Below are 27,944 nucleotides of genomic sequence, written 5' to 3' on the forward strand. Positions count from 1 at the left end.
TGTGGGGTGACAACAGTCAAAGTGAGGTTTATTGCCGATCTGACACTTCAACACGAGGAAATACTACACGCAAAGCGAATCGAGCTGCCACCTTGTGCTCCTCTCCAGGCCGAGTTTCTTCCTTCCAGCCAGGCCTCCCTCTTCCCAGGAGGAGGCGGGGGGCTCGAGGAGAGCGTGTTCAGCCCTCCCGGAGGGCAGCCCCCTGCCCCAGGAGCACCAGGTGCCTTTGATCTGATCCGAAGAGGGCGCAGGCGGCTCCTAGTTTCTGGGCTTTTTCTGACTGAGCTGGAGAGGCCTGTGGGAGGGCTGGAAACCTCCCAGGGATGGGGAGGCAAAGGGAGGAATGAGGTGGCTGGGCATGGGGAGGGGCAGCCAGACCAGGGGAAAGAAAAACAGGAAGCAGGAGGGTCACCGCAGGTTCCAGCAGGAACAGACTCCAGGAGGATGGCAGCACCGGCCTGCCCCCCTTCCCAGGCAAGGGTCTCGTCCTCAGCGCTCACCGTCACTGACGCCCTAGAGCGAGGCCCAAGGAGAAAGGGGCGCTACCCCCAGCCCACCTAAGAGCATCCTGCTTTGCCTGAGGCCGCACCAGGTCCCAAGAAGGCCACGAACAGGTGATGTCTTCCCCATGTCTCCAACAGCCAGCACAGACTGTGTTCTAGTCACCTCTAACCTCAGACTGCGAGTCCCAGGGGCAGGGGAGGCCCGGCCCAAACAAACACCCCCTCCAATGGCCCTGCTTTCTGGTGTGTTGCACACAAACTCACAAAAGATCTAACTCAGAATATTAGAAATGCTCCGTGTATTTCCTGAAGAGCTGTGGCTCAGGCCTGCTGGGTCCTGGCTGCTCTGAGAAGTTCCTGTTGCAGGTAACTAGGCTCTCGTCCAGGAAGAACTGCTCCGGTCAGCCCCGGTCAGCCCTGAGCCCTTGGGCGCTCAGCGAGGGCTGGGCCTTCTCAGAGGCTCCTCAGCCACGAGGCCCAGGCCTGGCCGTCAGCCTCCCCGCTGGACCCCTCGGGCGGGGTGGTGGTGGCTAGTAGTTGACGAGTGGAGCCGCGTAGCTGCCATCCTTTTTGTCAAGCTGCAGGAGTCAAAGGTGAGGGGCTCGGTGGCCACGGCCAGGAGTGCCTAACGTACCTTGCGTCGGGCCCCAGGCACCCCGCCGCTCCTTGGCCCCTGCCCCTTCCCTGGCACGAGGCCTTGGCACCTGCCGTGCTCCCTGCGTTGCTGGGGCCGCGTGTCTGCCCCCACTGGTCAGTGGCTTCTGACCGTCCCCAAGGCCCGCTGCCCCACAGGCCAGTGAGCAGAGGCCGGGACAGCACTCCTGGGGCCCCTCTGCTGTCACCCCCCCCCCCCCGACCCGCACTGACTCCCCGCACCTGCTGGTCCTGCCTGGGGGCCACGCTGGGCTTCTGGGCCAGGGGCGGCTTCTTGGAGGTCCCGCCGCGGGGGACAGCGCTGGGCCGGCCGGGCTCATCCGCACCGGGCGTCCCCACGGCCCCGGCCAGCATGTAGTGCTGCTTCCGCAGCTCGCCCAGCCGCACGCGCTCCACCTCCAGTGTCTTCTCCAGCTCCAGGACCCGCACCTGCAGCCCGGTGCGCGGCCGCTCAGCAGGCCCACAGCCTCACCCCAGGGGCCCTCCCGCCTTCCCGGAGCTCAGCCGCGGGAGAGGGACGGGGGTAGGAGGGGGGACTGGAGAGGGACAGCCGAGGGCGCCCACCTGGGTCTCCATCTCCTGCTTCTTCAGCTTGATGAGGGAGAGGCCGGAGAAGTCCATGGTGTCTGCGGCCAGAGGAGAGTGGGTAAGCATCTGGGCACCCGCCCCCAGCCCGGCCGCTGCACCGGGGCCCCAGCACTCGCCTCTGTCCTCGATCTGCTCCTGGCCCGACCTGGTGGAGGCCACCACGCTGGCGGCCATCTCATTGACGGCGCGTGAGCATTCCTGCAGGCGACTCAGGTGTGGGCTGTGCTTGTCGGCCTTCACCTGAGTGGGGGGCAGGACGGCCTGCTGGCTGCACCACCCCCACGGTCTCCCCGCCACACGTGGTGCCGCCGCCATGGTCGGGAGCCCAGGAGCCCGAGGGGAGGCTCACCTTGGAGGCCGCCACCAGCTGGGCTGTGCTGGCCGCGATCTCGTGGGAGCAGACGATGAGCTCCTCGTACTTGCCCGTGTGAAGCACCACCCTGTCTGCTGACTCCCTGGGGGCAGAGCCGGGCAGGGCCTGGGTCTCCGACCCCCTGGACGGCAGGCCGCCTCAACACCCCTCCGCAGACCCTGAGCACCACACACCCTGCTGCCCCCCGACCTGAGGCGACATACACCAGCTGCGTGGCTCCCCAGCCCACGGCCTTGGAGGCGGAGATGAGGCCTTCCGTCCACCTCGAATTCTTGGCGTAAAATTCCTGCTGCGTGGCTGCCCCCTAGTGGCGACAGGAGGGCGGAATGGACCAGTCAAGGACGTCCCGGGTGGCAACAGATCCCCGCGGGTGGGCCCTCCTCCCCTCACCCTGGCCACTAGGGCGCATCCCTGGGCCGTGGAGGATTGGTCTGGGATTCCCAGGTATGCTGCATGCACTGGGAGGGCCCGTCAGCACTCCGCCCACTCAGGCGTCTCATGCCCAAGAGGAGTCCCGAGGTGGGCTTAAGCCACAGGCCGGGTGATCCGCGACGGAGAGGGCTCTGGAGTCAGGAACCTGTCCCTCGATGGCCTAGCTGTGCGGCCTGCCCGCTAGGGAGGGGGTCCCACCTGGCCCCGTGAGACCAGCGGCCCAGCTCACCCTGCCGCTCTCCACGATCTCCTTCTGCAGGCTCGTGGACGTTGTCACCAGGAGCCGGATGGCCTGCCAAGACCAAGACGTGTGTCATTCTTGGGGGCCCGGCCAGGCACAGGGCCCGCCCTGGGTCCCAGCCAGCCACTCACCTTCATCAGGTCTGTGCAGGAGTTGAGGATCCTGAGAGGAGCAGAAGGGTGAGGAAAAGAGAGAAAAGGAGCTGCAGTGCGGCCCCAGAAGCCACGGGGGCGTCAGGGTGCTCGGCAGGTGGGCCCACAGGGTCGGGCGTGCTCTGCGGTTCCCAGGCCTTCTTTCCGGAGAGCTAAGCAGTCAGGAGGGCAGAAGCCCCTCCCCCCCCATCTGGAAAAACTGGGGAACCCGCCCTGGGGCGACTGGTGGGCCAGAAGTAGGTCTCACCTCTCATTCACCTCCAGCTTCACCCCAGAGCTGGCATGGCGGGCCTGGTTCATCACGTCCTACACCCGATGGCAGAGCTTTGAGTGGGTGGGGAGGAGGGCAGCGTGCGAGAAAAGGGGACACCCGCACTGGACCAGCCCTGGGATCAGCCACGGAGCCAGGGAGGTGAGGCCCAGGGCCCGAACACCAGGGCCCCCGCCCACCCTCCCACCTCTGACCTGCAGAGGCCGTCTGGCCGTCGCACGGAGGCTGAGTGCAGAGGGGGGTGCAGCCCACACTCAGCCCAGCGCCCCCGGGGCTCCTGCACCCTGGTCCTCACCTCGATCCTCCGCACCGCATCTTCGATGGCCGCAGACGTGGCCGCCATCTCCTTGTCCACCACAGCCCCGAGTTCCTCCTGACGCACGTCCAGGATCTTGGGCTTCAGCTCCTGGGGGATGAGGGAATCCAGGAGTCAGAGGAGATGGATTCCACCTCCCGCCACCCCACAGAGCCTGGGAGTGAGACTGGGGCCACGGGGCCCTAGAGGGTAGTGCTCTGTACCCACCCACCCCGTGTCCCACAGCTACAGGTTCTACACGTGAGCACCTATTCAGCCCAAACTGGAAGGAGGTGCAGAGAAGCTAGGGACCCCAGCCCAGCACCACCGCCCCCCTCCAGACCCTGCCCCACACTGGGCATCCCGGCTGCACACCTCACCTGGCCCAGCTGAAGGATGCCCTGCAGGGGGGTCTGCACCAGGCTGGGCCGGGCCCGCAGCACAGCCTGCTGATCCTGCAGCTGCCTCACGAGCTCCAGAGCCCGCACTCCACACTCCCTGCAGGTGTCGATCAGGCCTGGGGGGAGAGGGCTGAGGGGAGCCGGCGCCGAGAACCCCGGGAGACCCTAACCGGGTCTGACGCCAGGACCCCCTTTCCCGGGTCCACGGTGAGGAGCTCGTGTGACAAGCCCAGGGCGCACTTACGGTCAGCAGGGTCAGTGGGGGCCAGGTGGGAGGTGGCACTGCCGTGGACGATGGTGTCCGCGGCCAGGTGGGAGAACCGGGTCAGGGCTGCCACAAGGGCAGAGGTGTCTGCGCGGGAAGAACGACAACCCTTAACGCTGCTGCTCTGGAACAGGCCCCGGTGGTGCCTCTCCTGCCTGGCAAGCCCACATGGGCTCCAGTACCCCAGCTCTCGGTGGGAGGGGGCTGGGCCAAGGCCACGCAGCTGGAAAGCAGCATCGCAGGAACCACCCCTGGGTCTCTGTGACCCCTGGCCCGAAAGGCTGATCTCTGGAACCGGGCTGGGGCTTCCTGGAGAGGCGCCTGTGGTGGGAAACCGCCCCGAAAGCAGGAGGTGGCAATGGCCCGTGGGCCCGGGTCACCACCGCTGGCGGCCTCTGCCCTGCCCAGGCCGGCCCCAGCTGCACTCACCTGCCCTGGAGATCAGGTACTGGGCGTGGCCCTTCTCCAGGGCACTCACGGCATCCAGGGCAGCCTGGGCCCTGCTCACCAGGTAGTCTGCCAGCACAGGGAGAATCGGTGAGGGGCAGAGCCTGGCCTGAGGCCCCAGCACCCTCCTGCCCGCATCCCTCAGGGTGGGTGGGTGAGAATTAGGGAAGAGTAACGCCCGAGCGCCTGCCGCCGCGGCCCTACCTGGAGAGCTGGTGCAGCGCAGGTGCAGGGGGTCGTCTAGCTTGCCCACGGCGTCCTGCAGGATGCGCTCGGCCTCGGCAGCGGTGCCCCGCAGCATGGCAAACTGCTCATCCAGCAGCCTGCACTGCAGCCCCTGCTCCTGAGACTCCTGGTGGGAGAAGGTGAGGCGGCGGTGAGCCAGCCAGGCCCCAGTGGAGACCCTCGCTGGGGAGGGGGCTTTAGCGAGAGGCCCTGCTGCACCCCCTGTGCCTGGGCTGCTCCCTCAGGAGCGGGGCGCGCAGCTCATGATAAAAGGGAATTCTGCCCCGATTCAGCTGTTACGCAGGGTGAGAGTACGCGGTGGGGTGGCGGGGTGGCGGGGCGGGCCCGCACCTTGTCTGCCAGCCGCGCCTGCAGCTCGTCCCTCTCCCTGGAGCTGCGCTGCTGCTCCTGGTCCAGCGCCGCCTCCTTCTCCCGCACCAGGCTCTGGGCTGCCACTAGCTCAGCCTGCCGCTGCCGCACGACGCTGCTCAGTGTGTCCTTCTCCGCACTCAGCGCATCCAGCCTCGAGCTCAGCTCCAACCCGCTCTGTGAACATCGGGCCGGTGAGCAGGGCTTCCAGAGGCCCCACCCGCCCCCATCCCCACCCAAATCTACAGACCCTCCCTGGGGCCCCAGGAGACTGAAGGCTGGCTGAGGGCCCAGGAGCGGGTCCTCTGCCCTGTGTACCCCCTGGGGCTGGGTCAGAGCCACACCCCAAGACCAGGGCAAGCCGCTCTGGACCACGCCCCGCTCCGTGGCAGCCCGGCCTGGGAGGGAACACACCTGCTCCACGTGGCTCAGGGCCGCCTGCGCCCGCACCAGCTCTCCCGCCTTGGCCTCCAGCTCCCTCTTGAGCTTCTCTAGCTGGTCACTCTGCTCCTCCAGCTACGACGGGAGGGGACAGAACGTCACGGCGGCAATGGAGCTGGGGGTCACGGGAGTCTACGGGGCAGGGCCTGTGATCACGGGACGCACCTTCATCTCTGACTCCCGTTTCACCTGCTCCACCTGGAAGGCCAGCTGCTCCTTCACCCGCGCCACCTCCTCCTGGCTCTGCTGTGTCACCGTCAGCTGCTTGGCCGTGTCTGCGTTCTGCACCGGCGGGGACCGGGGACCAGGGACAGGCTCGGCTGGGCGGCGCTCAGGGCCCCCTCCTCCCACCGGCCCCCGTCCGCGCCCCCCGGGCCTACCTTCCGGAGCAGCTCGGCGTGCGTGGTGATGAGCTCGCTGTGCTTTTCCTTCAGCTTGTTGTAGCGCGCCTCGGTGGCGCTGGCCTTCTCTGCGGGGGAGGCAGAGGCTACGGCCGTGACCCCCAGCCCGGCGGCGTACCCCCCGCCCCACCCTGCCGCCCCGCCCACGCACTTTCCGCCTCCTCTCGCAGCCCCTGGTGGCGCTCGCCCTCCAGCTGGGCGGCGCGCAGCCGGGCCACCTCGTGGCGCAGCTGTTCGTTGTCCACCAGGGCCTTCTGCTTCTGCTTGCGCTGCTCCTCCAGCTCAGCCTCCAGCGCGTTCACCTGGCCCTTCAGCTGCGCCATGTACCGCTGCGCCTGGGCGGCGGAAGGGTGGGGTGTAGGTCCCCCGCGCGGGGCAGCCGCCCGCCCCTGCGCTGCTGCCCGTGCCCCTCACCTCCAGCTGGATCTTGTCCAGCTCCGTGCGGAGCATCTCCACCTCCCTCTTCAAGGTCTCTATCTGGAGGTCCCTGGGGACAGAGGTCAGGCGGGGTCTTCCCCAGCCCGCGTGGTCTTCCCCAGCCCGCGTGGTCCCGGCGTTCCAGTCCACTCAACCGGGACGATCAGGGGACCCGGGCATGGCCACTGGTCCTCTCATCAGCACCCCCTCGGGGTCTGAATATCTCAGGTCTGTGTCCCCAGCCAAGATCTTTCGGGATCACAGTTCCCAGAAGGCTGTTTCCCACGATGGTGGGCTCCCCCGGCCCTCACCTGTCGTCCTTCATGGAGCCATTCGGGGGTCCAAATGTCTGCTCAAAGAGGTCAGCCACCACCTGCCACGGCAAAGCACGGTGACCCCCGCCCCCACTCCCCCAGGCCAGGAGGGAGTCCCAGCCACCCCCAGTGCCCCCAGCGAGGAGGGGGCAGCTCACCGCTGGTTCCGCAGCGGGGGGCCCCGAGCCGATCTCGATGAGGTTCTCGGGCTCCTCGTCCTCGGGGGCCTCCTCAGGAATCACCACCACCGGCTTGATGTGCTCGGCCAGCGCCGAGGCCCGCAGGAAGTTGGGGGGTCCCTGAGGGGGCAGCGGGTGAAAGCGACTCAGTGCTCCCCCCAGCAGAAGGCCCTCCCTCTGCCGCTCCCACAGCCCACACGAGGCCCCACATGGCACCCAGCCAGGCGGCCACGGTCCTCAAGCCCAGAGCCCAGGGCAGAACAGGGCTGCAGGCTGGCGGCGGCGGCCTCTGGAGGGCGCAGGTACCTCGGGCAGCCGGGGGATCTGGATGAGCCGCTTGAAGTAGAGCATGTCAGAGGCTCTGCGGAAGAAGTTTCTGAGGCTACGTGGACGGAGGCGGGAGGTCAGAGGAGCCAGGCCCCAGCCCAGTAGCCCCAGCACACGCCGCCACCCTCCACCCCGCCCAGGCTGGTACCTGTGAAACTGCTCATGGAACCGGTCCCGGTGGCCTTGCAGGGTGTCTGCCGGGAGGCCTGGGGGCAGGGAGGTGTAAGGGGACTCCCTCCTTGCTCACTGCTCTGTGCCCGAGACTTCAGATCCGCTCCCTCCCTTCCCCCTCCCTGCTCCTCCACATTCTAGAAACCATCACAGATTAGACAGATTACCTGTCACCTGGCTGCGTCCCACCCACCATCAGGAGGGCCCAAAGAACCCCCTATGAGGAGTTCAGCTCTTGACTGAGTGAGGGAAGGAACCGGTGAGTGGGACGGGCAGAACCCTGACCACAGTGCACCGCACGTGGGCTCTGCTGGTCCGTCAGGTCGCCCTCCCTCGAGTTTGCCCAAGGTTGACACTGGAGCAGCTCACAGACCCCAGCCAGCAGCCCAGACCCTTTCTGAGCACTAAGGAGCCACCAGGTGCCTCCCCCAGTCCTCCCCGCCAGCCCAGTGAGCACCCCGCTGCCGCCTCCGAGGCCAGGCGGTTAAGAGAACTGTAAACACGTAAAACTACGTGGCTCTTCCCACTAAATCTTTGTTTTGGAAAATAGTGATTTTTTTTTTTACAACATGTTATTTATGTTAGTGGGTAATGAGTTTATTCCTGTTATGTTTAATTAATAAATATCTTAAAGACTGCTTGATTCCCATCCCTGATACAGTCTATCAGCACAGCCCTCTGGGGCTTCGGCTGACCCTCGGGGCCGAGGCCAGCAGGGCTGGGGGCAGCGGGACTCACAGGAGTGCAGCTTGAACATGAGCTTGACCGTGTAGTGGTAGAGGGGGCTGCAGTCCTGGATGACCTGGATGAGGGGGGCCAGGCGGCACTGGCCCGAGGACATCTGGGACACGGCAATGGCCGTGTTGAGCTGCCGGAAAACTGTAAAAAAATAAAAATAAAAAAGGGGGGGGCGGGAGGAGCCTGAGCACGTGGAGCTGGGAGACGCAGGCGCAGACCCCACTCTGCTTACAGGCATAGTGACGACCATAGTGAGGACAGCGGCTGAGCGCTGGCCCTGACCGTCATCTCACGGCACTGTCACAGCAACCTAGACAGCTGGGTTTGAAGACGGGGCAATGGCCTGGGTAACTGGCTTTACCAGTCCCAGCCAGGCGGTGGGACCCTACCCCAGGCCCTCGGACACCAACATGCTCCTCGAGGCGAGGAAGGACCCTGTGCACTGAAGCTGCCGAGGACCAAGGCCCAGCGCTCCCACAAACTGAGGTGACAGCAAGGTGGGCGGGCAAATGAAATGCAGCTCAGCTCGGCCAGCGTCTCTGGAGAGCTTCCAGGCAGTGGGCCCAGGATGCAGAGCTGGAGAGACAGGGTGACTTCAACAGCCCTGTACCCATGGGCTTCCAGCTTCATGGGCTTCATGGGCTGAATCCTAGGGAAGGATGGAGGCCTAAGGCTGTGCAGCCCCAAGGCCTCGTTCTGCAGATGTGGACACAGGCCCGGGCTTGGTCAGTCTCACAGCAGCGGGCTCAGGACGCGGTTCTGCAAACCCCAATGGACCCCAAAACCTCACTTGCATTCGGGGTCAATCTCCCCTGACCTTGAGAATCAGCCTTTCATCCGACGGACCAAGTAGGAGGGAAAGAGACAGACATACTGCCACCCCCAACGGGCTTGCTCTCTGGAGCAAGGAGAGAAATGAGCACGTGACACCCAGGGCGGCCCACGTGGGACACGGTTCCAGATGGGTGGCCCCCAACCCGGGCCTACTCTCACCTTGCCTGGGGTGGGGCGATCTGCAAACCTCCACAGTGACACAAGGACGCCTGGGAGGGAAGGGACGAGGAGGAAGGCGCCAAGTGCTGTCCCTCACCCGCTTAAAACTTAATTACGTGTCACGTCAAGTACATTTTCCTTGTAAACAATTAAAATACACAGAGAATACTATTTTGCATTTTAAAACACAATGCAGCCATTTCTCAGCTGAAGGGCATTCAGGACATTTCCCATTTGTGGCTGTTACAAACCTGGGGCGGGTAACGCCCACTCCCCTCACACTCTCAGGGAGACGCTGGCACAGGGGGTGTGGGCACTGGCTGTGGGCTTTCTCCGCCTCCCATCGTGGCAACTGGGGAGAGGCCCATCTCTGCAGCACAGCTGCCCCCAGACTCACCCAGCCTCAGGGTCCAGCCCCCGGCGCCAGGAGGATGCCCAGGCACCTCTTTCTCATTCCTGGTTTTCCATTAAAAAGGCATTTGCCTCTCACTCTCCCGTGGAGAGCGAGAGAGCATCGAGTCACCCACAAGTTGTTCTGAAGCTGCCACTGGAAACAATCACCTCCGCAACCCCAAGAGGGTGAGCCCCCTGAGATTTCCTGTTCAACAGCTACCACGTTCCTGGGCTGGGAAATCTGACCTTACTCAGAGGCCTTTGACAGCAGAGAACGGGCAAGAAGGTCGAAACCAACTGCCTCGGGGCAGGCTCAGCTGGGAGGTGGATCGGGAACCTGAAGAGGTGGCTCCTGGCACCCCCCGGCAACCCCCCACCCCACGCCTTGGTGCCAGAGTGGGTATCCTTCGGCCGGGACTGTTCCCTGGACGTACCGCCTGCCTGGCATCCTGCAGGGGCGGTAAAGGCCTCTCCCTCCCATGCTGTGGGGGCACCTGGAGGCCCCGTGACCTGCTCCTGGTGGGAGTGTGGTCCCAGAGGGCAGGTGTGTTCAAGAATGGCTGGCCCCCAGAGGCAGCAGGCCCCGGGTCAGCCCCTCGGCTGGCTCACCTGATTCAGAGAGCTTCAGCGCACAGTCCATGTAATCGAACATCTCCACAGTGAGCTGGAAGCTACGGGGGAAGGAGGAGGGAGAGATGAGCGGGAGGGGTGCGGGGCATGCCCTGCGAGAACCCCCAGGCGGGAGGGGGAGCACAGTCCACGCACACGCCCTTGCACGGATGCACAGACGGCAGTCCTTCAGCCAAAATGCCCAGCTCCAAGTAAGCCCCATCCCTTTAGCTTTAGCCACAGCTCCTGGGCATGTGACGACCTCCAGCCCCAGACAGAGCACGGCCCCCGGTGGGAACCTGGGTGAGGAACACCGCAGGAACAGACGGGAAACCGGGGGACTCACACGTTGTTGACATCGGTCCCAGCGGCCTTCTCCAACACCTCGTCTGTCACCTCCAGGCCCGCAGGGAACTCGGGGTGCTGCGGAGAAGACACCCCCACTCAACCGCAGCCCCTCTCAGCTCTGGCCCAGCACCGCTTCTAGCTTAGGGGCTGGAAAAGCCCCCTAGCCTGTGGAGCCACCATCTGCCCCGGGCAGTGACTACAGAGACCAAGACATAGAGGATGGGACGTCCACCTGGAGCTGAGGGCAGGGCTAAGACCACCTCCCGCGCTGGGAAACGCCTCCGGGCCTTCTGACTTCCCTGCCGTCTGTCCCAAGCTCCCCCTTGGGTCAGGTGGGGACAGGACAGATCCCACCCTCTGAGACATCTTGGAGGGAAGAGCCCAGGGTCCCACCAGCCCCACGATTCCCCCGAGGAAACTACCTTGAGGTGGAAGGATATCTTGGTCAGCAAGAGTTTGGTGTAAATATTCACCAGCTGCCCATATCGGTCATGCAAATGGCCCTGTGGAGAAAGGGCCCTGGGTAAGGACACACTGCCCATGAGCTTGCCCAGGAACCCCGCATGGCAAACAAGGAAGGCGAGGCCGGAAGATGCAAGATGATGAGCAGGGTGTCAATCCTTCAGCCTCCCACGCTGTCACTTATTCATTCAACAACCATTGCTCAACTCACCAGAGGTGGCCAACCTCCTTTCCCAAGGGCCTCTGCCAGCCCCCTCTCTGCCTATCGCTCTCTTCTTCTCACTCTTACCAGAGAGACTCTCGGGACAAGAGAGCTCCTCGTCCAGGGCAAGAGGCCAATTCTGAGGTGGGATGCTCTATTGAAATGCTGGTGGGGGCTGGGGAGGTACGTTCCGACGGGCGCGTGAACACATCCTCCCCGCAGCCGCCTCCAGACACCATGTCCCCTGTGGCCACGCCTGCTGGGCCCACATCTGCAGATGGCACCAGGGACGCCACCTTCCTTACTTCAAGGGGCGTCCCCTCTGCAAGCCGGTCAGTTCCCAGAGGCCACCTGGCCCCCGCCCCGGCTGCTGGGGCCCCAGCAGTGCTCCCAGAGGGCAGATAAGGCCAGAAGCCCTCTCTCCACTCAGGGGACGCCCCTAATTCCTGAGGGTCATGGAGTGGATCTAGAATACAAGCTCCTGGGGCTCTGAGACTTCACTGTGGATGAGACACTTCTGGAGAGCCTGCTGAAAATGCAGACGTCCAAGATTCAAAAGCTGCCGGTCTTGGGGGCTCAGAGTCTGCACCACTTACCCAGACTCAGGGTGGGGTAGTGAACTCACAGGGACTGAAGGGCTGCTGATTTCTGGAGCCGGAGGGCCCGTTAGGGATGTGTTTGGGACTTCTGCGCCAGGCCTTAAAAGCAAGGCTCAATTTCATCTACTGATGCTCATCGCCCGCCGCCATGGCCCCACTGAACACGGCTCTAACTGTGCTGGGAGGAGGAGGCGGGGGGCACCACTGCAGGTGCTCTGTTCCCCCCTCGGGCCTGTGTGCCAAGCAGGATGGCGGTGGACTTTCCGGGTGGTGTTGCTGGCGGGGCGCTAAGGCCACCATGCCCGCTCCCCGCACCTACCCACAAGTCTCCGATCTCCCGGATGTTGCTCCGGTACCGCTGGCAGTCATGCAGCACCTGCCCAGAGGGGGAGACAAGGAGGGAGGATGAAGGAGCCAGAGCCTTCGTCGGCGGGGCGGTGGGGGGAGGGGGGGCGGTCCCGACACTTGCTCCCATGTACGGGGTGCAGGCAGCAGGCAGGGTGGGCCAGCCTGGAGCTGAGGGACACAGACGCCGGGACAGCCCTCATTTCGAAGGATGCAGCTCTGGGCCTCCCTGGGGTGTTCAAGAGGCGGCAGACGGAGGGCCCGGGCCCCCGGAACAGCGGCTACTCACGTTGGGGTGCCCATCTCGAAGGACCTTGTGGAGGACGTGGCAGAACTTCCAGCTGAGGATGGAGCTGCTGGGAAGCGGCAGCCCGATGGCATAGGACCAGAAGGTGAAGGCCCCCTTCTCGTGGTGAGTGCCCAGGATGATGCCTACCAGGGTCAAGGCCAAGTGCAGGCAGCAGGGACTCACGCGTGGGGGAGGTCGGGTGCTCAGCAGGTGCAGCTGAACTGAGCGCAGAGAGGCAGGTGGAAGGCTGCCCTCCCCTCCCCACACCCCTCCCTCCGCGTCGGCCACAGCTCACCAAGAGCTACGGCTCTCAGCCAAGCAAGAGAAAGGGCAAGGTCATGCCCCACGAATTTAGCTGGGCCCAGTGGCCTAAGACAATAGGTGGCCTTCCTGAGATGGGACTCAGAGTCTGGAAGGAGCTGAGCGAGGCTGGCCCAAGGCCACAGGAGGACACCCCCCTCATCAGGCCATCTGGTGCGCCCACTGCTCCCCTAATTCACTTCCCCCACGTCCTCTTCACCCTCCCCGCCTCCCCTGGGGCCCAGAGGGACTGGGGCCGCTGGCAGCAGGGAGGATACGACGGGCATGCTTCTCCTTCACGGGGGCTTCCTGGGTGTTGATGGCTTTGCTGATGCTGATGGCCTGGGAGGGAACAGAGAAGGCAGAGGTCAGAAACCCACCCGGCAGGCTTCCTGGGAGAGACCACCCAAAGGGGGAAGGGGCGACACACAGACAGGACCGATCCTTCCAGGCGGTTAAAGGCGAGAGTAGAGATAAGGGAAAAATAGAAATTCTCTAACCTAAGCAAACCAGACCACTCAAGGCCCTTCTTCACGTGACATGTGCAGCTCAAACTACAGCTAAGACCCGATGCCACAACCACACAGAGCTTCCAGAGGCCTGGGAGGTAAGGACGAAAGCCGGCTTGTGCTGCAGGAGAGCAACTCTGATCTGAAAGCTGCGTGTGATTCCTTTTCCCCAGAAGGCGTAGCCCCTGGGCCCCAGGGGAGCCGCCAGTCCCCGCAGGACATCCTCCATCGGGTCTGTCCTCTGGGAGAGGCTGCTGTGGCCTGAGCCCTCTTGCACTCCACCAAAACATGCAAGTCACCCCTACTTTACCACGGGGCACGGCCTGGAGACATGAGGCCTCACAGCCACTTTGTGGAAAACCAAGATAAACCAGGTCCCATTGCCTGTCCACATGCATCCTGGACGAATCCTGACTCAGCTCCCACCCCCACCGACACAAACAGCGGCCGCAGCCCCGCCAGGGGTGGCAGGAAGGGGGACCCGCTTAGCACACACGCTGCTACCACTCAGGCCCTGAGCAAGCGGCAAACTCATCCTCGATGCTGGTCCCCTCCCACCTCCAGCTGCTGGAGTCTTGTCTCGTCCCCCTTAGTTCAACACCACCTCTTCTGAGAAGTCTTCCTGGATGTGACTGCTCCCTCACACAGGCTCAGGGCACTTACTGTCACCCCCATCCCACTCACCTAGGAACCACCGCCGGCCCTGGGTTTACTTATGGATATGTTTTAATTCTGTACCTGGCGGCAGGTCTTGTAAGCCTCTGTCCACCCACCCAGCCCCGAGCTTGGGGCATCTGTGCTTGTGGACCGAATGAGAAGAGCTGCCGGTGCCATTGGTGGGAGGGACAGGATGAGGTCCCTGACCAGTGCAGACTCCTCTCTAGGTCAGCCGATTCTCGCACGTCTCCCACAGGTCTTCCACCAGGGCCCACACTGCCCCAGGCCGTCCAGGGGGCTCGCTGAGCAGGGCAAGCTGTGCGCTCACCCTGCAGCCCGGCCCTGCGTGGACTTGTCCACAGCAGGCCCAGCAGTGGCGGGAGCGGGACAGGGCGGAGAGGGAGCCCCAAGGGGCAGCAAGAGCTTTCTTTCTTTTTAAACCAGAGGCCACTGTGCTCTCCACCTCTGGCCTGGGAACAATATTAACTGCCCCTGCTGGGCAAGGAGGCGACTTCTCTCATCTACAGTCTGCTGTGACCCTACTGTGGTCCTGCTTTGCAAAGCAGTGAGATTCCCTCTGTAAGAAAAGCAACCCCCTGAGAGCCATGGCCGCGCTTTCTGCTCAGACTCACGGACCAAGGAGCTGTTGGGGGCTGGGCTAGCCCCTCGCACCCACCCCAGCAAGGCTGGCTGACCTCCTTTCACACACAGCGCCCATTGTGGCCATTCCCCGGGGCTCGGGGAGAGCGGGTCTGCAGCACGCAGCACACCAGGCCCCTGGGACACGGACGACTCTCCCAGCATCAAGGCTCGGCTGGGGGAGTGGCTCTGGCCTCGCAGTACCGGGGTCCTGAGAGGAACGCAGACAGGCTCTGGCACCTCTTACACTCCAAGCCTCAGCGAGCCAGACACGAGGGCTCCCTCACCATCTGTTCTGTGTTTGCCGATCCTCTGCCAACTCGGCCTCCCCGAGGCCCCAGCGCCTGCCTTCCCTCCACAGGCATCACCGTGAGAGAGGCCGGACCCCGAGTGTACCGTTCCCGGCCCCGTGAACATCACGCCCCGCCAGGCAGAACTCTGCCCACAGCAGCAGCGATGAGGACAACAATCGACAACCAGCAATTCCCGGGCACTTGCTCCCCTGCGCCAGGCACAGGCAACACGCTCCCAGCAGCAACCCTAGCGAGTGGGCGTGGCCTCACTTTCCTGATGAGGAAACTGAGGCTCCGGGAGTTGGGGTATCTCGTCCGTACAGCTAATAAGGGCAAAGGCAGGTCTGGCTGTGTCCTGAACGATTCTGCTATCCAGCTCCCAGGCACCTCCCTCCAGTACAGGTACAGAGCTGGGAAGAGACACCAGCCCATAAGCCGGAGTGCCTGTCTCGGGGAGGGTGTGTAACCCCATCCCCCAGCTGCCCTGACACCTGAGCTGGCTCTGATGACTGCCACCTGTTCAGAAGATCCCAGGCAAGAACAGAGCAGAGCCAAAGTCACACAGGCAGAGCAAGCTACCCAGGAGGCCGGGGATGCAAAGATGCCACCTGCAGTCCCAGCAAGTGCTCTGTCCTCCGCAGACGCCCACGAGGGGCGTGCTGATCCCCCTCCCCCCCAGGGCCTGCAGCTGGAGAGCAGAAGCAGAGACGCCCTGAAGGGATGGGCTGGTGGGGCCGGCGGCCCAGGGTAAGCATTCCCACCGCGCAGCCTTCCCCAGAGGCTGCTGGGCACAGGCTTTTACTTCACCGTCGGTCCAAATGTATACGGAGCGCCCTCACGGCTGGGCCCCGGACCCCCGGAAAGAGTGCCTGCCCCTCCCCTCTGGGGAATCTGCTCGCCTGTCCCCTCCCTGCCGCCACTCTACTTAAATCTGCCGACTTATGCTTCTCCGTGTGGTCCGCACCCAACAGTGTCTTCCTTATTTGTCTCTTGTCCTCCCCCCACTCCCAGCCCACGTCTACGCCACGGCGGGGTGGGGGGGGGAGTGGTTCCGCCTCTCGGGGGCTGCTGTGGCCCCAGCCCCTAAACGGTGCCTGGCACATGGAAGGTCTTCAGAGGCAGTGAGGGAGGCTCCCGGGCCCCAGAGAGAAGTGGTGACTCAGGCCACACGGGAGTCTGTCTGGCCCCCTCCGCCCAAGCGGTGCCGCCCGCTCCCCGCGCCGGCTGTAGGAACAGGGTCCCTCCCAGCGGGAACACGGCCCTGCTGTGTGCAGGCGGCAGATGTGTGGACCGGGAGGCCTCACAAGGAGGCACAGTGCTCACACAGAGGCGGGTCTGTGGACACTGCACAAGCCTGCTTTTCCGCCAGGCGCAGCAGCCAAGCCCCGTCCCAGGAGGGGGCGGCAGGCCCCAGGGATGCCCGTCCCTCCCCTGCCCGTCCTGAGCGGGCTGCAGAGGCGGGGAGAGCACTGGGGCTCCTCTCCTCAGCCCTGGAATCTGTACTGGGCGACTCTGACGTGGCTTAGCTCCTCTGTTTACAGTCCAGGTGCAGCTCTGACTGCAACATCTGGTTCCGTCTACACAAGCATGGCATCCTCACACCAGCCCAACGAGCGACTGTAGGAAGCCTGAAGGAGGAGGGGCGGTCAGAGGGGCACCGGGGACCATCGTGTGGGCTCTCTCTAGCTTGCCAGCCTGCAGAAGGCTTCCTTCCGCCCTGGTACAGGGGCAGTTCTGACAACAGCATGTATAACCCCTCACGACAGGCGGGATCAGTTGCCATGGAGAGAGCCTTCTGGGAGACAGAAGCTTCGAGTGGAATGGATTGATTAGGGGCCTGGGTGCCGAGATGGACAAGCCAGAGCCGGAGAGAGAGGGTCCTGGGGGGGGGCGGGGGGGCAGGTGGCGACCGTCTTGGGGATCTGTTTATCTGACTTCCCACTCGACCTCTGAGTGGCCATGGATGGGGGGCAGGGAGCAGCCAAGCAGGACAAGAGCGGTAACGGTGGGTCTGACACCCCCAGATATGCCCAGGGGGGCTCTGGGGGAGGGAGCTGGAGGGCGGGCAGAAGCGCTTCTCAGAGCCCTGAGGGTGGGTGACTAAACAGTGTCACGGCCATTCAGACCACCGCTGCTCCTTCTGTGCTGGAAAAATCCGAGCCCAGGCCCAGGGAGCCACCTCCCAGCGAGGGGCCTGACCCTCCGGAGGGCGGCGGGGGACAAGGCCGAGGGGTGGAAAGGCTCTAGCAGGCTCTGGAGACACAGCCAGAATTGCTGGCACCAGGAAGCTGGCAGGAGGCATATCTCATGCCAGAGGCCAACAAACTGGCCTCAGTAAATGAATAATAAAATGATTTTTATCGAGTTCAGCCATGTGCCAGGCACCGTGCCGAGCACCTCACCATTATCATCTCGTTTAATCTCCTAAGTAACCCTTGAAGCATGTGGATGAGGAAATCAAAGCTCAAGGTCACAATGACGAACACAGGCACTATTCTAGGCACTGTCCCCACATAGACAACCCTCCCCCGTTAAGCCGGGTCGAGCAGGCTGCTGGCTCTGTAGACTGTCCCCTCAGCCACCACCGGGTCCCCGCCGCCTCTCTCACTGGGGGAAGGGCCGGGCTAAGGGAGCCGTGCGCCAGCACGCACATCCTCTGGTCCCCCCCTTTGTCCCCCTGCAGGGACCCAGCTCCCGAGGGCCTGGTGTCACTCAGGGAGGACCTGGCCCAACTCCAAGTCAAAACGCAGGTTCTGGATCCAGGATTCGTTCAAACCGCAGGTAAGAACAGCAACTGTGTGGCACCGAGCAGCTCAGGGGGCTACCCCACGGCTCCCCCATTCCCGTAGGCGAGGCCTTCGGACCCTGGGGCCCCCTCTGGGCCTTCAGCTCGGCTCCCTCCCGGGGCGGCTTCTGTCCTGCAGCCAGGGCAGGGACGTCTGGGAAGGCCTCTTACAAGGGCCCCACTGGGTCCATGGGAGCCAGAGCCTCAGGACACACCTGCCCCTGCTTCCAGGAACAATCTCGTTCTTGTTCGTCACATAAAAACCCCATCTGGTGCCAGCAGAGGCCCTGGGAGTCAAGCCTGAGGAGGCAATCCCCAGACCAGGCCAGACAGAGCCACCAATGGCACTTGTCCCTGGACAGGAGACTCCCAGGGACACACGAGAAAGCATCTAGCTGCTGGTTCAGGAGAGAGGCGACCCGGCTGAAGCAGCGGGGCCGGAGCAGGAGCCCCAGCAGGTGATATTCCCAAGAGCCTCGGCACCTGCTGTGGACTCGAGCCAGAAGCCTTGGGGTGTGGACACCGTCAGCGAAGCCGGGCAACCAAGCTGGGACGCTCTGGTCAGCAATTGCACACAGCAAGCCCTTCCCTGCCCCGTCGCCTGTGGGGCTGCATGCCAGACAAAGGGGGCCCAGGAAGAGCCACGGGGAGAGGACGGTCACTGAGGATAGAGCAGGAGAGCGGCGCATGAGGCCACAGCCCGGTGCGCCTCAACACTGGCCACACCATTCTAGAAACCCACAGCCCCTGCAGGGGGTCAGAACCAAGTGACCGCAGAGGCTGCAGCCCTGGACGTTCTCTGCGAGATCCGACGTCCTCCAGGCTGTGGGGAGCTCTGCACAGCAGAGGAATGTGGACTCGGGGAGACCCCTTCCCCAGGAGCCCATGTGAACGGGGCCAAATACAGGTCTGCTCACCCAGTTCCACCATTGCTAGCCATGGCACCCCAGCACACAGGCCCCGGTCCCGTCCACTCCGACCCACAGGGGCGCCTTCACTTTAGAAGCTTCCCCTTTCCCGTCTGGGAAGCAGGAGCAAAAAACCCTTGAACTCTTTGAGAATGCAAACATACACAAAGTATGTCTGGAACATCTAGCTTTGTTCTAGCCACACCGTCTTCCTTCTGTTCCTCAAACAGGACAAGCCCGGTCCCACCCCCAAGCCCGGCTGTGCTTCTGGGGTCACCCTGCTCTGAGTTAAAACGCCCCTCCTGGGGGGGTCTCCCCCAACCATCCTAGCTAAAGCAGCCCTCCCTCCACACAGATAGCTTCCTCCTGTTTACTTTCACCCAGGACATTTATTCCCTGAAACTATCTTTTTTTTTTTTTTTTTTTTTTTGCGGTACGCTGGCCTCTCACTGCTGTGGCCTCTCCCGTTGTGGAGCACAGGCTCCAGACGCGCAGGCTCAACGGCCATGGCTCATGGGCCCAGCCGCTCCGCGGCATGTGGGATCTTCCTGGACCGGGGCACGAACCCACGTCCCCTGCATCGGCAGGCAGACTCTCAACCACTGCGCCACCAGGGAACCCCCCGAAACTATCTTGTTTACCATGTATTCTGTTTCTACCTCTGACCCCTGAACAGACGTACTTGGTACAACAAGTCCTGTTGGTCTTGCTACCTGCTGTACCTCCAGTCCCGAAACCCGTGCCTGGAGGTCAATAAATCTTTACTGGATGAATGAAAGAGTGAATACTTGAATGAACGAAAGCTCTTTCAAATATAAGTACTGGTTAAATTCAAGGCAGTGTGTGTGTCTCCTTCTCTAGCTAATAATTTATCCACTAAAGTTATATAGTAAAGGCAACTATAAAACATTTTCTATTTTTAAAATCAACCCTGAAATGAATCAGACTCAATCCTCCTTGTACTGTTATCATGACGCGCTTCACGGTGGCATTTGGCAGGGACAAAAAAACATCCTTCAAAGAGCCGGGTCACAGGGACTGGCAGAGAGGTGGGTTATCCTGCTTTAGTGTTTCCAAAGAGTTGTTTGAAGGACAGAAAGATCTCATTCAAATGCTTTGCCACCTCAAAGGCCATTGATGAAACCAAACACAGGATTTCTGTAGCCGAGGAGGCGGCTGAATGCGGTCTCAGGCAAAGCGGTGGGGAGCTCTGGGCCAGAGGTCTGCAGCTCAGTCATTTCAGCAGAGGGAAGTCAGTGCAGCAACACCATCCTGCGATTCAACCGTCTCTTCCCTTTATTCACGTCCCCCAGTGCCTGCTCTGTCCGGGCCTCTCAATCATTCGACCATTTATGAAACTGCAGGGAGGGCCGCGCTGCGGCCGCTGCTCCTCTGCAGGAGCCCCCGGCAGGATCCTCCCATCCACCAGCATGAGGCTCACTGGGGGACACTGCCACCTCTCCCCCGGGCTCTGCAGGTGACACATGAGGAGGAAGAGATAGGAGAGGAGGATGTGGCCCGAGTCCCGCCTCCAGGATGGACAGGGAGCCAGCCTGGGCAGCTCCTTGCCTGGGCCCTGGTGACACCACTCCATAGACCTGTCTGTCCCACAAGCCAGGGGGCTGAGCCACTCCCTGGCGGGAGAACCTAATGCATTTGAAGGTTGTGTTTATTTCAGCAAGAGGAAAAACAACTCCACCTCTACTAAACTTTTCTCCAAGAACTCAGTCTTTCCCTGCAGTGGGAGCCATGGCTTTTTAGGCCTCACTGAGTGGCAGCATCAAAAAAGGGAGACCCACGGGCCCCCGTGGCACCCATTTATTCAGTGCACGCACGCCGAGCGGGTCCCCCGAGCCGGGCAGTCCTGGGTGCTAGCACACAAGGAGCCAACATTGTCCGTGCCTGAGGATCTTGGGGTTCAGAGGGTAGTGCTTAGGGGCTTGGAGGGGGAGGCAATGCAATCCCTTCTCCGTGACCCTGGATCTAAACACACGCCCGACCTCACGGCCGTCCACTCCTGCCGGTTCAGCTGCAGGGTTTGGGGAGACGGGAATAGTGGGAATAATATCGTGAGAACTAGGGCAGCCTAGTAAGGCTCCGGCAGGAGGAAAGCGGTTGACGGCTTCGCAAACAAGGTGATATTTGAGTCCACCCTGGAGTCAGGTGGAGCTGGGGGGAGCGGGCTGGAGGGAAGGGTATCGCTGACAGCGCGGCCGGCTGGCAAAGGCTCTTCAGGCCCCAGCTCAGGTTAGCCGGCTGCGTTTCCCTGTCCCCCTGCCAAGCAGGCCTAGACTCGACTCCAGAGTTTCCACTTCGCGCTGCTGGACTCAGTGCCCAGGCAGGTTTTATTCACAAATGGGATGCTGGCCTGGGGGCAAGGTCAGGAGTGCCGGCTTCCCCCGACCTCCCTGGGGCTCCTCCCTGGGGCACCTCCCCGGGGCTCCTCCCTGGGGCTCCCCACCGGAGTATCTTCCAGAGGACGGTGTCACCTGGGAGCAGGCCCTGCCGTCCTGGAGAACGGGGCACCGCAGGATTGCTCTTCCAGGAACGGGCTGCTCCCCACCTTCCCAAGTCCGCCCAACCCCCGTGGCAGATCTACTGCCCTCCCCAAGAGCCCCAGCTCCCCATTCACAGACGCTCAACTAGAGGCTCAGGGACAGGACCAAGGGGGCATTATTTCCATTTCTTCAGTCCAGCCCACCTTCCCATACACAACGTAACAGCCAACAGCCATTCAGTGCAGCAATTCACTCCGCCCCAGGAGCTGTGTCATCCTGCAAATCCTCCATGACTCGGGCACTACGATTATATCCATATTGCAGACGAGGAGACTGAGGCACAGAGTCTCGCTCTTAACAGCTCTGCCACAGCACACCTGTTCATCTCCCACCTCCTTCGTCAAGATGAAAACCCTTGGAGGGGATGAGAATGATCTTCATCTTCCCGTAGCACATCCCAGAGCACCAGAAGCAAGCCCACACATACACAGTAAGTGGTCCCTCATGAACGCGTCGTGGGACAAACGTACAAAGATGGGGAGGGGGAGGGGAAGGACAAGCAGCCACAACCCCACCCCAGCCTGAACCAACAGGTCACCGGATACCCGGGGAGCCCAGGGGGCCTGCGGCAGGAAACCCCAGGAACCAGGAAGTCAGCAGCTGCCCTGAGCATCACCAAGCTGGCTGATGCGGCAGAAGCAGGTGGAGGGTGCCCGAGGGGCGCGCGACAGCAGCGCAGCTGGAAGGAAGGGCACAGCTCACCGCCCGCCGCAGGGGGCCGGGGAGGAAGGCAAGTGCCGCTGGGGCAGCTCACTCGAGGCTCTGCAGGCAGCATCCTGGGGGGCGTGAGCCTGGTTCTTTCCCTCCTCCTTTTCAGAAAGCCTCGCTCACCTCTGTTCTTTGGCCATTCGACCAGCCTGCAGTGGGTGCCAGGCCCCTTGCCCCTGCCCTCAGGGAGCTGACCGACGTGGGCGGAGCTGGGGTGGGGGGGTTCTGGCTTTCACCATGTGGTTTAGATTTCCTCCCAAGCTTGGGGGTGGGGGAACTTTTTTAAAATAAACATTTAAATGAGGCCCAGAAAGGGGTTGGTAGCTAACAGTGTGGTAATGCCACATGAAGACAGAAAGGGAGCGTGTGTAACTATTCACAATAGCCAAGACACGGAAACAGCCTAAATGTCCATCGACAGATAGATGGATAAAAATGTGGTATGTATATATATACATATATATATATATCCCCACACACAATGGAATATTATTCAGCCATTAAAAAGAATGAAATAATGCCATTTGTAGCAAAATGGATGGACCTAGAGATTATCATACTAAGTGAAGCGAGTCAGAAAGAGAAAGACAGACACCATGTGATGTCACTTACATGTGGAATCTAAAATACGACACAAATGAACCCAAATACAAAACAAAACCAGACTAGAGAACAGACTTGTGGTTGCCAAGGGGGAGGGGGTGAGGGAGGGAAGGATGGAGTTTGGGGTCAGCAGATGTAAACCATTACATATGGGATGGATAAACAACAAGGTCCTACCGTAGAGCACAGGGAACTATAGTCAATCTCCTGTGATGAACCACAATAGAAAAGAATATATACGTATAACGGAGCCACTGTGCTGTACGACAGAAATTAAACACAACATTGTAAATCAAATATACTTCAATAAAATTTTGTTTAAAAAAGGGAGTGTGCATAAGTCTGCCTGCCTGGCAGAGGGGGTGTTGGCATATGTGGGAAGGGAAGTCAGGGCAGAGGAAACAGTGTGCAAAGGATGGGAGTCCAAAAGACTATTGCCAATTTGGGAACAGCCTTCAAACCAGAAACTCAAGTTCCCAAACACCTGTGTCCTGTGGCTTGCCTTCAGTAATGAGAGTCTAAAGAATTCCTGGCTAGGGAACTTTAAGAAAACAGACCGGGCTTCCCTGGTGGTGCAGTGGTTGAGAGTCCGCCTGCCGATGCAGGGGACATGGGTTCATGCCCCAGTCCGGGAAGATCCCTACATGCCGTGGAGCAGCTGGGGCCATGAGCCATGGCTGCTGAGCCTGCGCATCTGGAGCCTGTGCTCTGCAACGGGAAAGGCCACAACTGTGAGAGGCCCGCGTACCGCAAAAAAAAAAGAAAAAGAAAATAGACCTATGCGCCCAGGACTCCAATCCAAGCCAAATCACTCCAAATCTCCAGCATTTAGACACAGAAGAGTTTAAAAGCGCCCCAGGTGATTCTAACACCCTGACGTCCAATCCAGTAGCTGCTGGCCACGTGTGGCTAATGAAGGCCTGAAATGGGAGCCCAAATTGAGATGTGCTATAACAAACACAAAACGGAGTTTGAAGACGTGGTAGGAGGAAAAGAATGTATAATTCATAATTTTTATAGTGATTACGTGTTGGAGCGGCTATATTTTGGATACACTGGGCTAAATAAAATATATGATTAAAGTGAATTTCACCTGTTTCTGTTTGCATCTTAGTGTGGTTAAGTACTCTAAAGACGATACACATGGCTCCTATTCTGTTTCTACTGGACAGCGTTTTTCTAACGTGAGCTGGCCTGAGAAGCCCTGAGTGTCAATAAATGTTAATTTTTACAAGATTGCAGTTCCACAGAGGCTGCAGAAGGGACACGTCACTGACCTGGAAAATTGGACCTACAAACAGTTTTCCACCTGCTGCTCCCCCCTCCACAGCTCCCACCCCACCAGAAAACCCCTAACACCTGCGGAGCTTTATCCCGAATGCCTGTGTCTAATGCCCTTCTTCCCCGCCGGGCCTGGCGTACTGAGCAGTGTGGCCCCTCTCTCATCCTCACCTTACAGGAAGCTTTCGGGCTCTGTTTCCATTTCCTGCAGGGGAAACCGAGGCCCAGATGGCAAAGGCGCACTTAGACAAGGAAGAAGCAAGGTTGGAGTTTAGCATTTCCAGGACTCCAATCTGCTGAGTCCTCACCCATGCTATACCTCAAAGACGGATCTCCTCCCTCATGGAAGGTATGAAACAGTTCTCACATAAAGCTTTTTGGGGGTGGGGAAGGGAGAAAGATGGCTAGCTGACCGTTTGCAGAGCACTGTACTACGTGTTTTGCATCCTGTAAGTATTCGTGGCCTGCTGCTGCTACAACCAACGGTCACTGTTGGCTCAGTGGTTTAAAACGACACAAATTTATCATCTTACAGTTCTGGAGGTCAGAAGTCCAAAACGGGTCTTCAGGGGCTAAAATCAAGGTGCCAGCAGGGCTGCATTTCTTCCTAGAGGCTCCGTGGAAGAGTCCACTGCTTCGCCTCTTCCAGCTTCTAGAGGACGCCCACGTTCCTCCAGCTTCAAAGCCAGCGATGTCCGGTGGCGTTGTCCTCACCTCACACCACCCTGACCTCCTCCCTGGCCTCCCTCTTCCACATTTAAAGGCCCCGTGATTACACTGGGCCCACCTGGATAACCCAGGCTACGCCCCCTATTTTTAAGGTCAGCTGATGAGCATTTTCTTACCCAGGGCTGTAACATATTTACAGGTTCCAGGAATTAGGACATGGACAGCTTTGAGGGGTCCCTCTTTAGCCCACCCCACCATTTCTATCCCTTAAACAGCCCTAGGAAGTAGATGGAATTATCTCTATTTTTATAGACCAGGAAACAGGAGTTAAGCACCATGCCCAGGAACACAGGCTAGCACTCGGGTGTTGGTTACCGCTCTCCATGATGCCACACCATCTTTTTAACGAGACAATCAATTTTCAGGTTCAGAACATACAGGTATACTGTATGCCACACTGTTCTGCATTCAGGATACTACAACAACAAAAAGCCAATACAATTTTGTCACTTCCATTTTGAAAAGGGGTTTTATCACCAAAGGGACTAAAGTCTTGGGGAAGAATAGACCAGCTTTCTGGACAGTGCCCCTGGGACTACACACACACGCACTCGCATACCCACATCATACAGCAAACACAAGTACCTGCCACACGAAGGACACATGACTGCCCCCTTCCTTCACACTCCCAACTGGGGCGGGGAAGGAACCTTTTTGCAAAACAGGGTGTGGCCAGTCAATAAAGCAAATATGGAAGCATTTTTCCTCCTCTTGACCCAGAAACCCAGGAGGAAAAGCGAGGCTGGCGGGATGGTAGGGGACTTAAGTTCTAAGGAAACCAAAGTGCCCCTCTGCTACACAGGACGCTGTGGTCAACGTGAAGCCACAGGCAGTGCAGATCAAAGGGAAGGTGTGTCAGTGGGTCGGATATACTATTTTCTGTCCAGAAGGAGACATGTAAGCAGCAACCTCAGCTCTCCTCGTCCTTTCCACCAATGAGGTCTGGCTGGCAGCTCACTAGATATTTCTGGGAGTGATCTAATTAAATATTAACCATGCACAAAACCTGATTCCTACATCCCTCAAGTCACTCTGAAGATAATCAAATCTAGACACTGAACCTGAATTCCATGTTTCCAGAAAATAGCCCTGGAATGGGTAAATCCTATGAGATTCACCTACTAGAAAGAATTATTCATGAGAAAAACCCAACCAGCAAAAACAAAACACCCTCTTGTTTACCAAACCAACCACCAGAATAAGTTGTCCTATATCAGAGATGCTTTCTCTTTGACATTCAGAAAGCTTGCCCTTGATTTATAACAATTTAAGAGTAAGATCAATGAACTTGGCCCTTTAAATTCCATCTCCTCTATGTAGCAATCTGACCTCTTTATAGCTCCTCAAAACCACAGAAAAAACAAAAAAATCAGTGAATGAATAAATCTTCTGACAACATCCAGATTCTCCCTGCCAATTAACATTTTCTCCCCTTCCTTCCGCAAGTTCCTGGCACAGTTAATTATGTATTAATGATTTTAAATTAAATGCCACATGTGTTTATGACGGGCTATCCGGGCTGAAAATACACCAGGGGCCACATGATGATGCCCACAAAGGCTAAATTAATAATTTGCGGCTCGGCTGGTTCAGCACTAGTCTTTTATAGAGCCAAGGTTTTATCATTTTCCTTGTTAATCTCAAGCACAAAGGTTAGATGTTTCCCCTGCATTTTTTCTTACTTCAAAGCAAAAGTTATTGTAGGCTGCATGTGCTAACTTGATTTGAAAGACACCACACAAGTCACTGCTCCTGGCAGGGAGAGGTGGGAAGGACCTTGCTAACGGCAGACACAAAGGTCATCATCCTACTTTAGACAGGAGTGAGTGGGTTCCTTCTGGCTTTTGGTTTTTGTTTTCTGGGGTTTTTTTTGGCCGCGTCGTGCGGGATCTTAGTTCCCAGACCAGGGATTGAACCCGTGCCCCCTGCACTGGGGGCGTGGGGTCTTAACCACTGGACCGCCAGGGAAGTCCATGGTTTATTTCTAAAGTAAAAATTTTCTGCTGTTTCAGTCCTGGTTGACTTACTTGGGCAAAAAACCCAGTATGCTCCCCCCCTCCCCCAGGCATAAGAATACCTCAGTGTTTGTCAAATAAAAAGGAACAGAAAACCAGAAACAGCAACGCCCTCATCAGTGTGGTCTCAGCAGGAACACATGGACAAATACACACCCCCGTCATTGTTTCATTTTTAAAATAACCCTCCCAGGATAGGCCACCCTCTGGAAGAGATGCGGGCGCGTGGGAAGTGCAGGAAGGGAGCCCTAGGAAGTTTCTGTCAGGCGCCGTCATTTAATAAGGGGGTGTGAACCTGTTTATACGTGGGCCAGCGCTCGGGCAAACAAGTCTGGCTACAGACGTGAAACTTTTCGCCCAGCAGATAAGATATTGTGCGGCCCTGAAAAACAGCTCAGGAGAAAAGGAAGCAGGGAGTTTCCTTTAAGGAAATGCATTGCTTCTCCGAGGAGGGGGCATTCTTTTAAGCCGTGGGAAAAGTAGATGGAGCCCGGGAGAGGCGGCGCGGCCTGGGCGGAGAAATCCAGTCGGGCCGCCCCGGCCGGGCGCACCCGGGCCCGGGACGCACCTTGACCCCACCTGGCCCCCAGCCGCGTCTCGGCTTCCTCCACCTGGCCCCTCCCGCCCCTCGGCTCCTAGCCACCTCGGTCCCCGGCCGCCTCTCAGTCCCTGGACACCTCGGTCGCCTGGCCACCTGGTCCCCCGGTCGCATCTCAATCCCCGGCTTCATCCCAGTCCCCTGCCACCCCGGTGCCCCGCCACCTCGGGCCCGGGCGCCGGCTCGCGCTTCCGGTTCACCTGCGCGCGGGTCGGCTCGGGCGGCGAAGGCCGGGGAGCTGGGTGGCCGCGGCCGAGATGCGGCCGGGGGCCCCCAGGTGGCCGGGGAGCAAGGGGTCCGGGGAGCGGCCCGAGCTCCCGGCGCTCTGGAGGCGGGCGCAGGCCGGGCCCCGAGGGACGCGTGTGAGGGGAAGGGGGGACGGCGCCGCCCGCCCGCCGCCCCGCCGCTCGCCTGGGTCTTGTCGAACTGCTCGCGCTCGGCCTCCAGGCTGTGGCCAGGCCTTCGGCTCAGCACCCGCGCCGGCACGTTCTTGATGCTGTTCATCCTGCCGCCGCCTGCGTTCCTGGGCCCGGCTCCGCGCGACTGAGGGATCCAGGCCGGCCGCCCGCGCCTAGGCACCGCGAGGCCGCCCGCCGTACGGCGCCGCCCGCCGGGGGAGGAGCCGCCGCCGCCCCGCCCATGCGCCCCGCCCCGCCCGGCCGCGCCCCTGGCCAGGGTAGGGGCACGGTCCGGGGCCCCCAGGCCCTCGACGCCTCTCGTGTGCGAGCGGAAACACCAGTCCCTCCTCCGTCCTCGCACACACCCTCCGCCCGGACTCACCAAGTCCTGTCCACACCAGGCCAGGATCTGGTTAATTGGAGAAAACTTGGCCTCGATGAAATCTGACCAATGGAATCACAACTGGACATTTTTTTCTTTCCTTTATAAAAGTCCTATATTACTTTATGTGTCAAAGG

At 60.4% G+C, this 27,944-nt stretch overlaps 1 protein-coding gene across 9 annotated transcripts; it reads right to left on the reverse strand.

Moving 5' to 3' along the window:
* On the reverse strand, positions 1-27,587 carry HIP1R (huntingtin interacting protein 1 related). Of its 9 annotated transcripts, XM_022598130.2 has the most exons (33): positions 27,439-27,498; positions 13,023-13,086; positions 12,445-12,587; positions 12,130-12,186; positions 11,837-11,909; positions 10,970-11,050; positions 10,546-10,622; positions 10,200-10,261; positions 8,205-8,345; positions 7,444-7,501; positions 7,275-7,350; positions 6,948-7,088; positions 6,787-6,848; positions 6,473-6,545; positions 6,210-6,393; positions 6,038-6,126; positions 5,823-5,939; positions 5,631-5,732; positions 5,199-5,393; positions 4,827-4,974; positions 4,605-4,691; positions 4,155-4,262; positions 3,890-4,026; positions 3,510-3,620; positions 3,191-3,249; positions 2,923-2,953; positions 2,780-2,842; positions 2,322-2,422; positions 2,095-2,200; positions 1,862-1,985; positions 1,722-1,783; positions 1,380-1,586; positions 1-1,081 (listed from the first exon to the last, which is right to left on the reverse strand). In XM_022598130.2, the coding sequence occupies exons 2-33, from the start codon at positions 13,029-13,031 to the stop codon at positions 1,034-1,036; spliced, it is 3,132 nt and encodes a 1,043-aa protein (XP_022453838.2). In that variant the 5' UTR covers positions 13,032-13,086; positions 27,439-27,498; the 3' UTR covers positions 1-1,033. The 9 variants fall into 9 exon arrangements, with proteins under 9 accessions (XP_022453838.2, XP_089750551.1, XP_022453837.2 ...); XM_089894425.1 differs by lacking the exon at positions 11,837-11,909 and having other exon boundaries at positions 7,275-7,329; positions 27,439-27,585; XM_022598129.3 differs by lacking the exon at positions 11,837-11,909 and having other exon boundaries at positions 27,439-27,585.
* Positions 27,588-27,944: the final 357 nt, after the last annotated feature.

Source organism: Delphinapterus leucas, chromosome 14 (assembly GCF_059928025.1).
Source record: "Delphinapterus leucas isolate spDelLeu-1000000601 "Yukka" chromosome 14, BTC_Dleu_Yukka2, whole genome shotgun sequence".
Classification (NCBI taxonomy): Eukaryota; Metazoa; Chordata; class Mammalia; order Artiodactyla; family Monodontidae; genus Delphinapterus; species Delphinapterus leucas.

Excerpts from the sequence above, each read along its gene's own strand:
- HIP1R (XM_022598129.3), bottom strand. The coding sequence starts at position 27,531 with ATGAACAGCATCAAGAACGTGCCGGCGCGGGTGCTGAGCCGAAGGCCT. Across the intron at positions 11,051-12,129 it reads GGGAGATCGGAGACTTGTGG|GGCCATTTGCATGACCGATA; the intron begins GTAGGTGCGGGG and ends CTTTCTCCACAG. Across the intron at positions 1,082-1,379 it reads CCCCCAGGCAGGACCAGCAG|CTTGACAAAAAGGATGGCAG; the intron begins GTGCGGGGAGTC and ends TGACTCCTGCAG.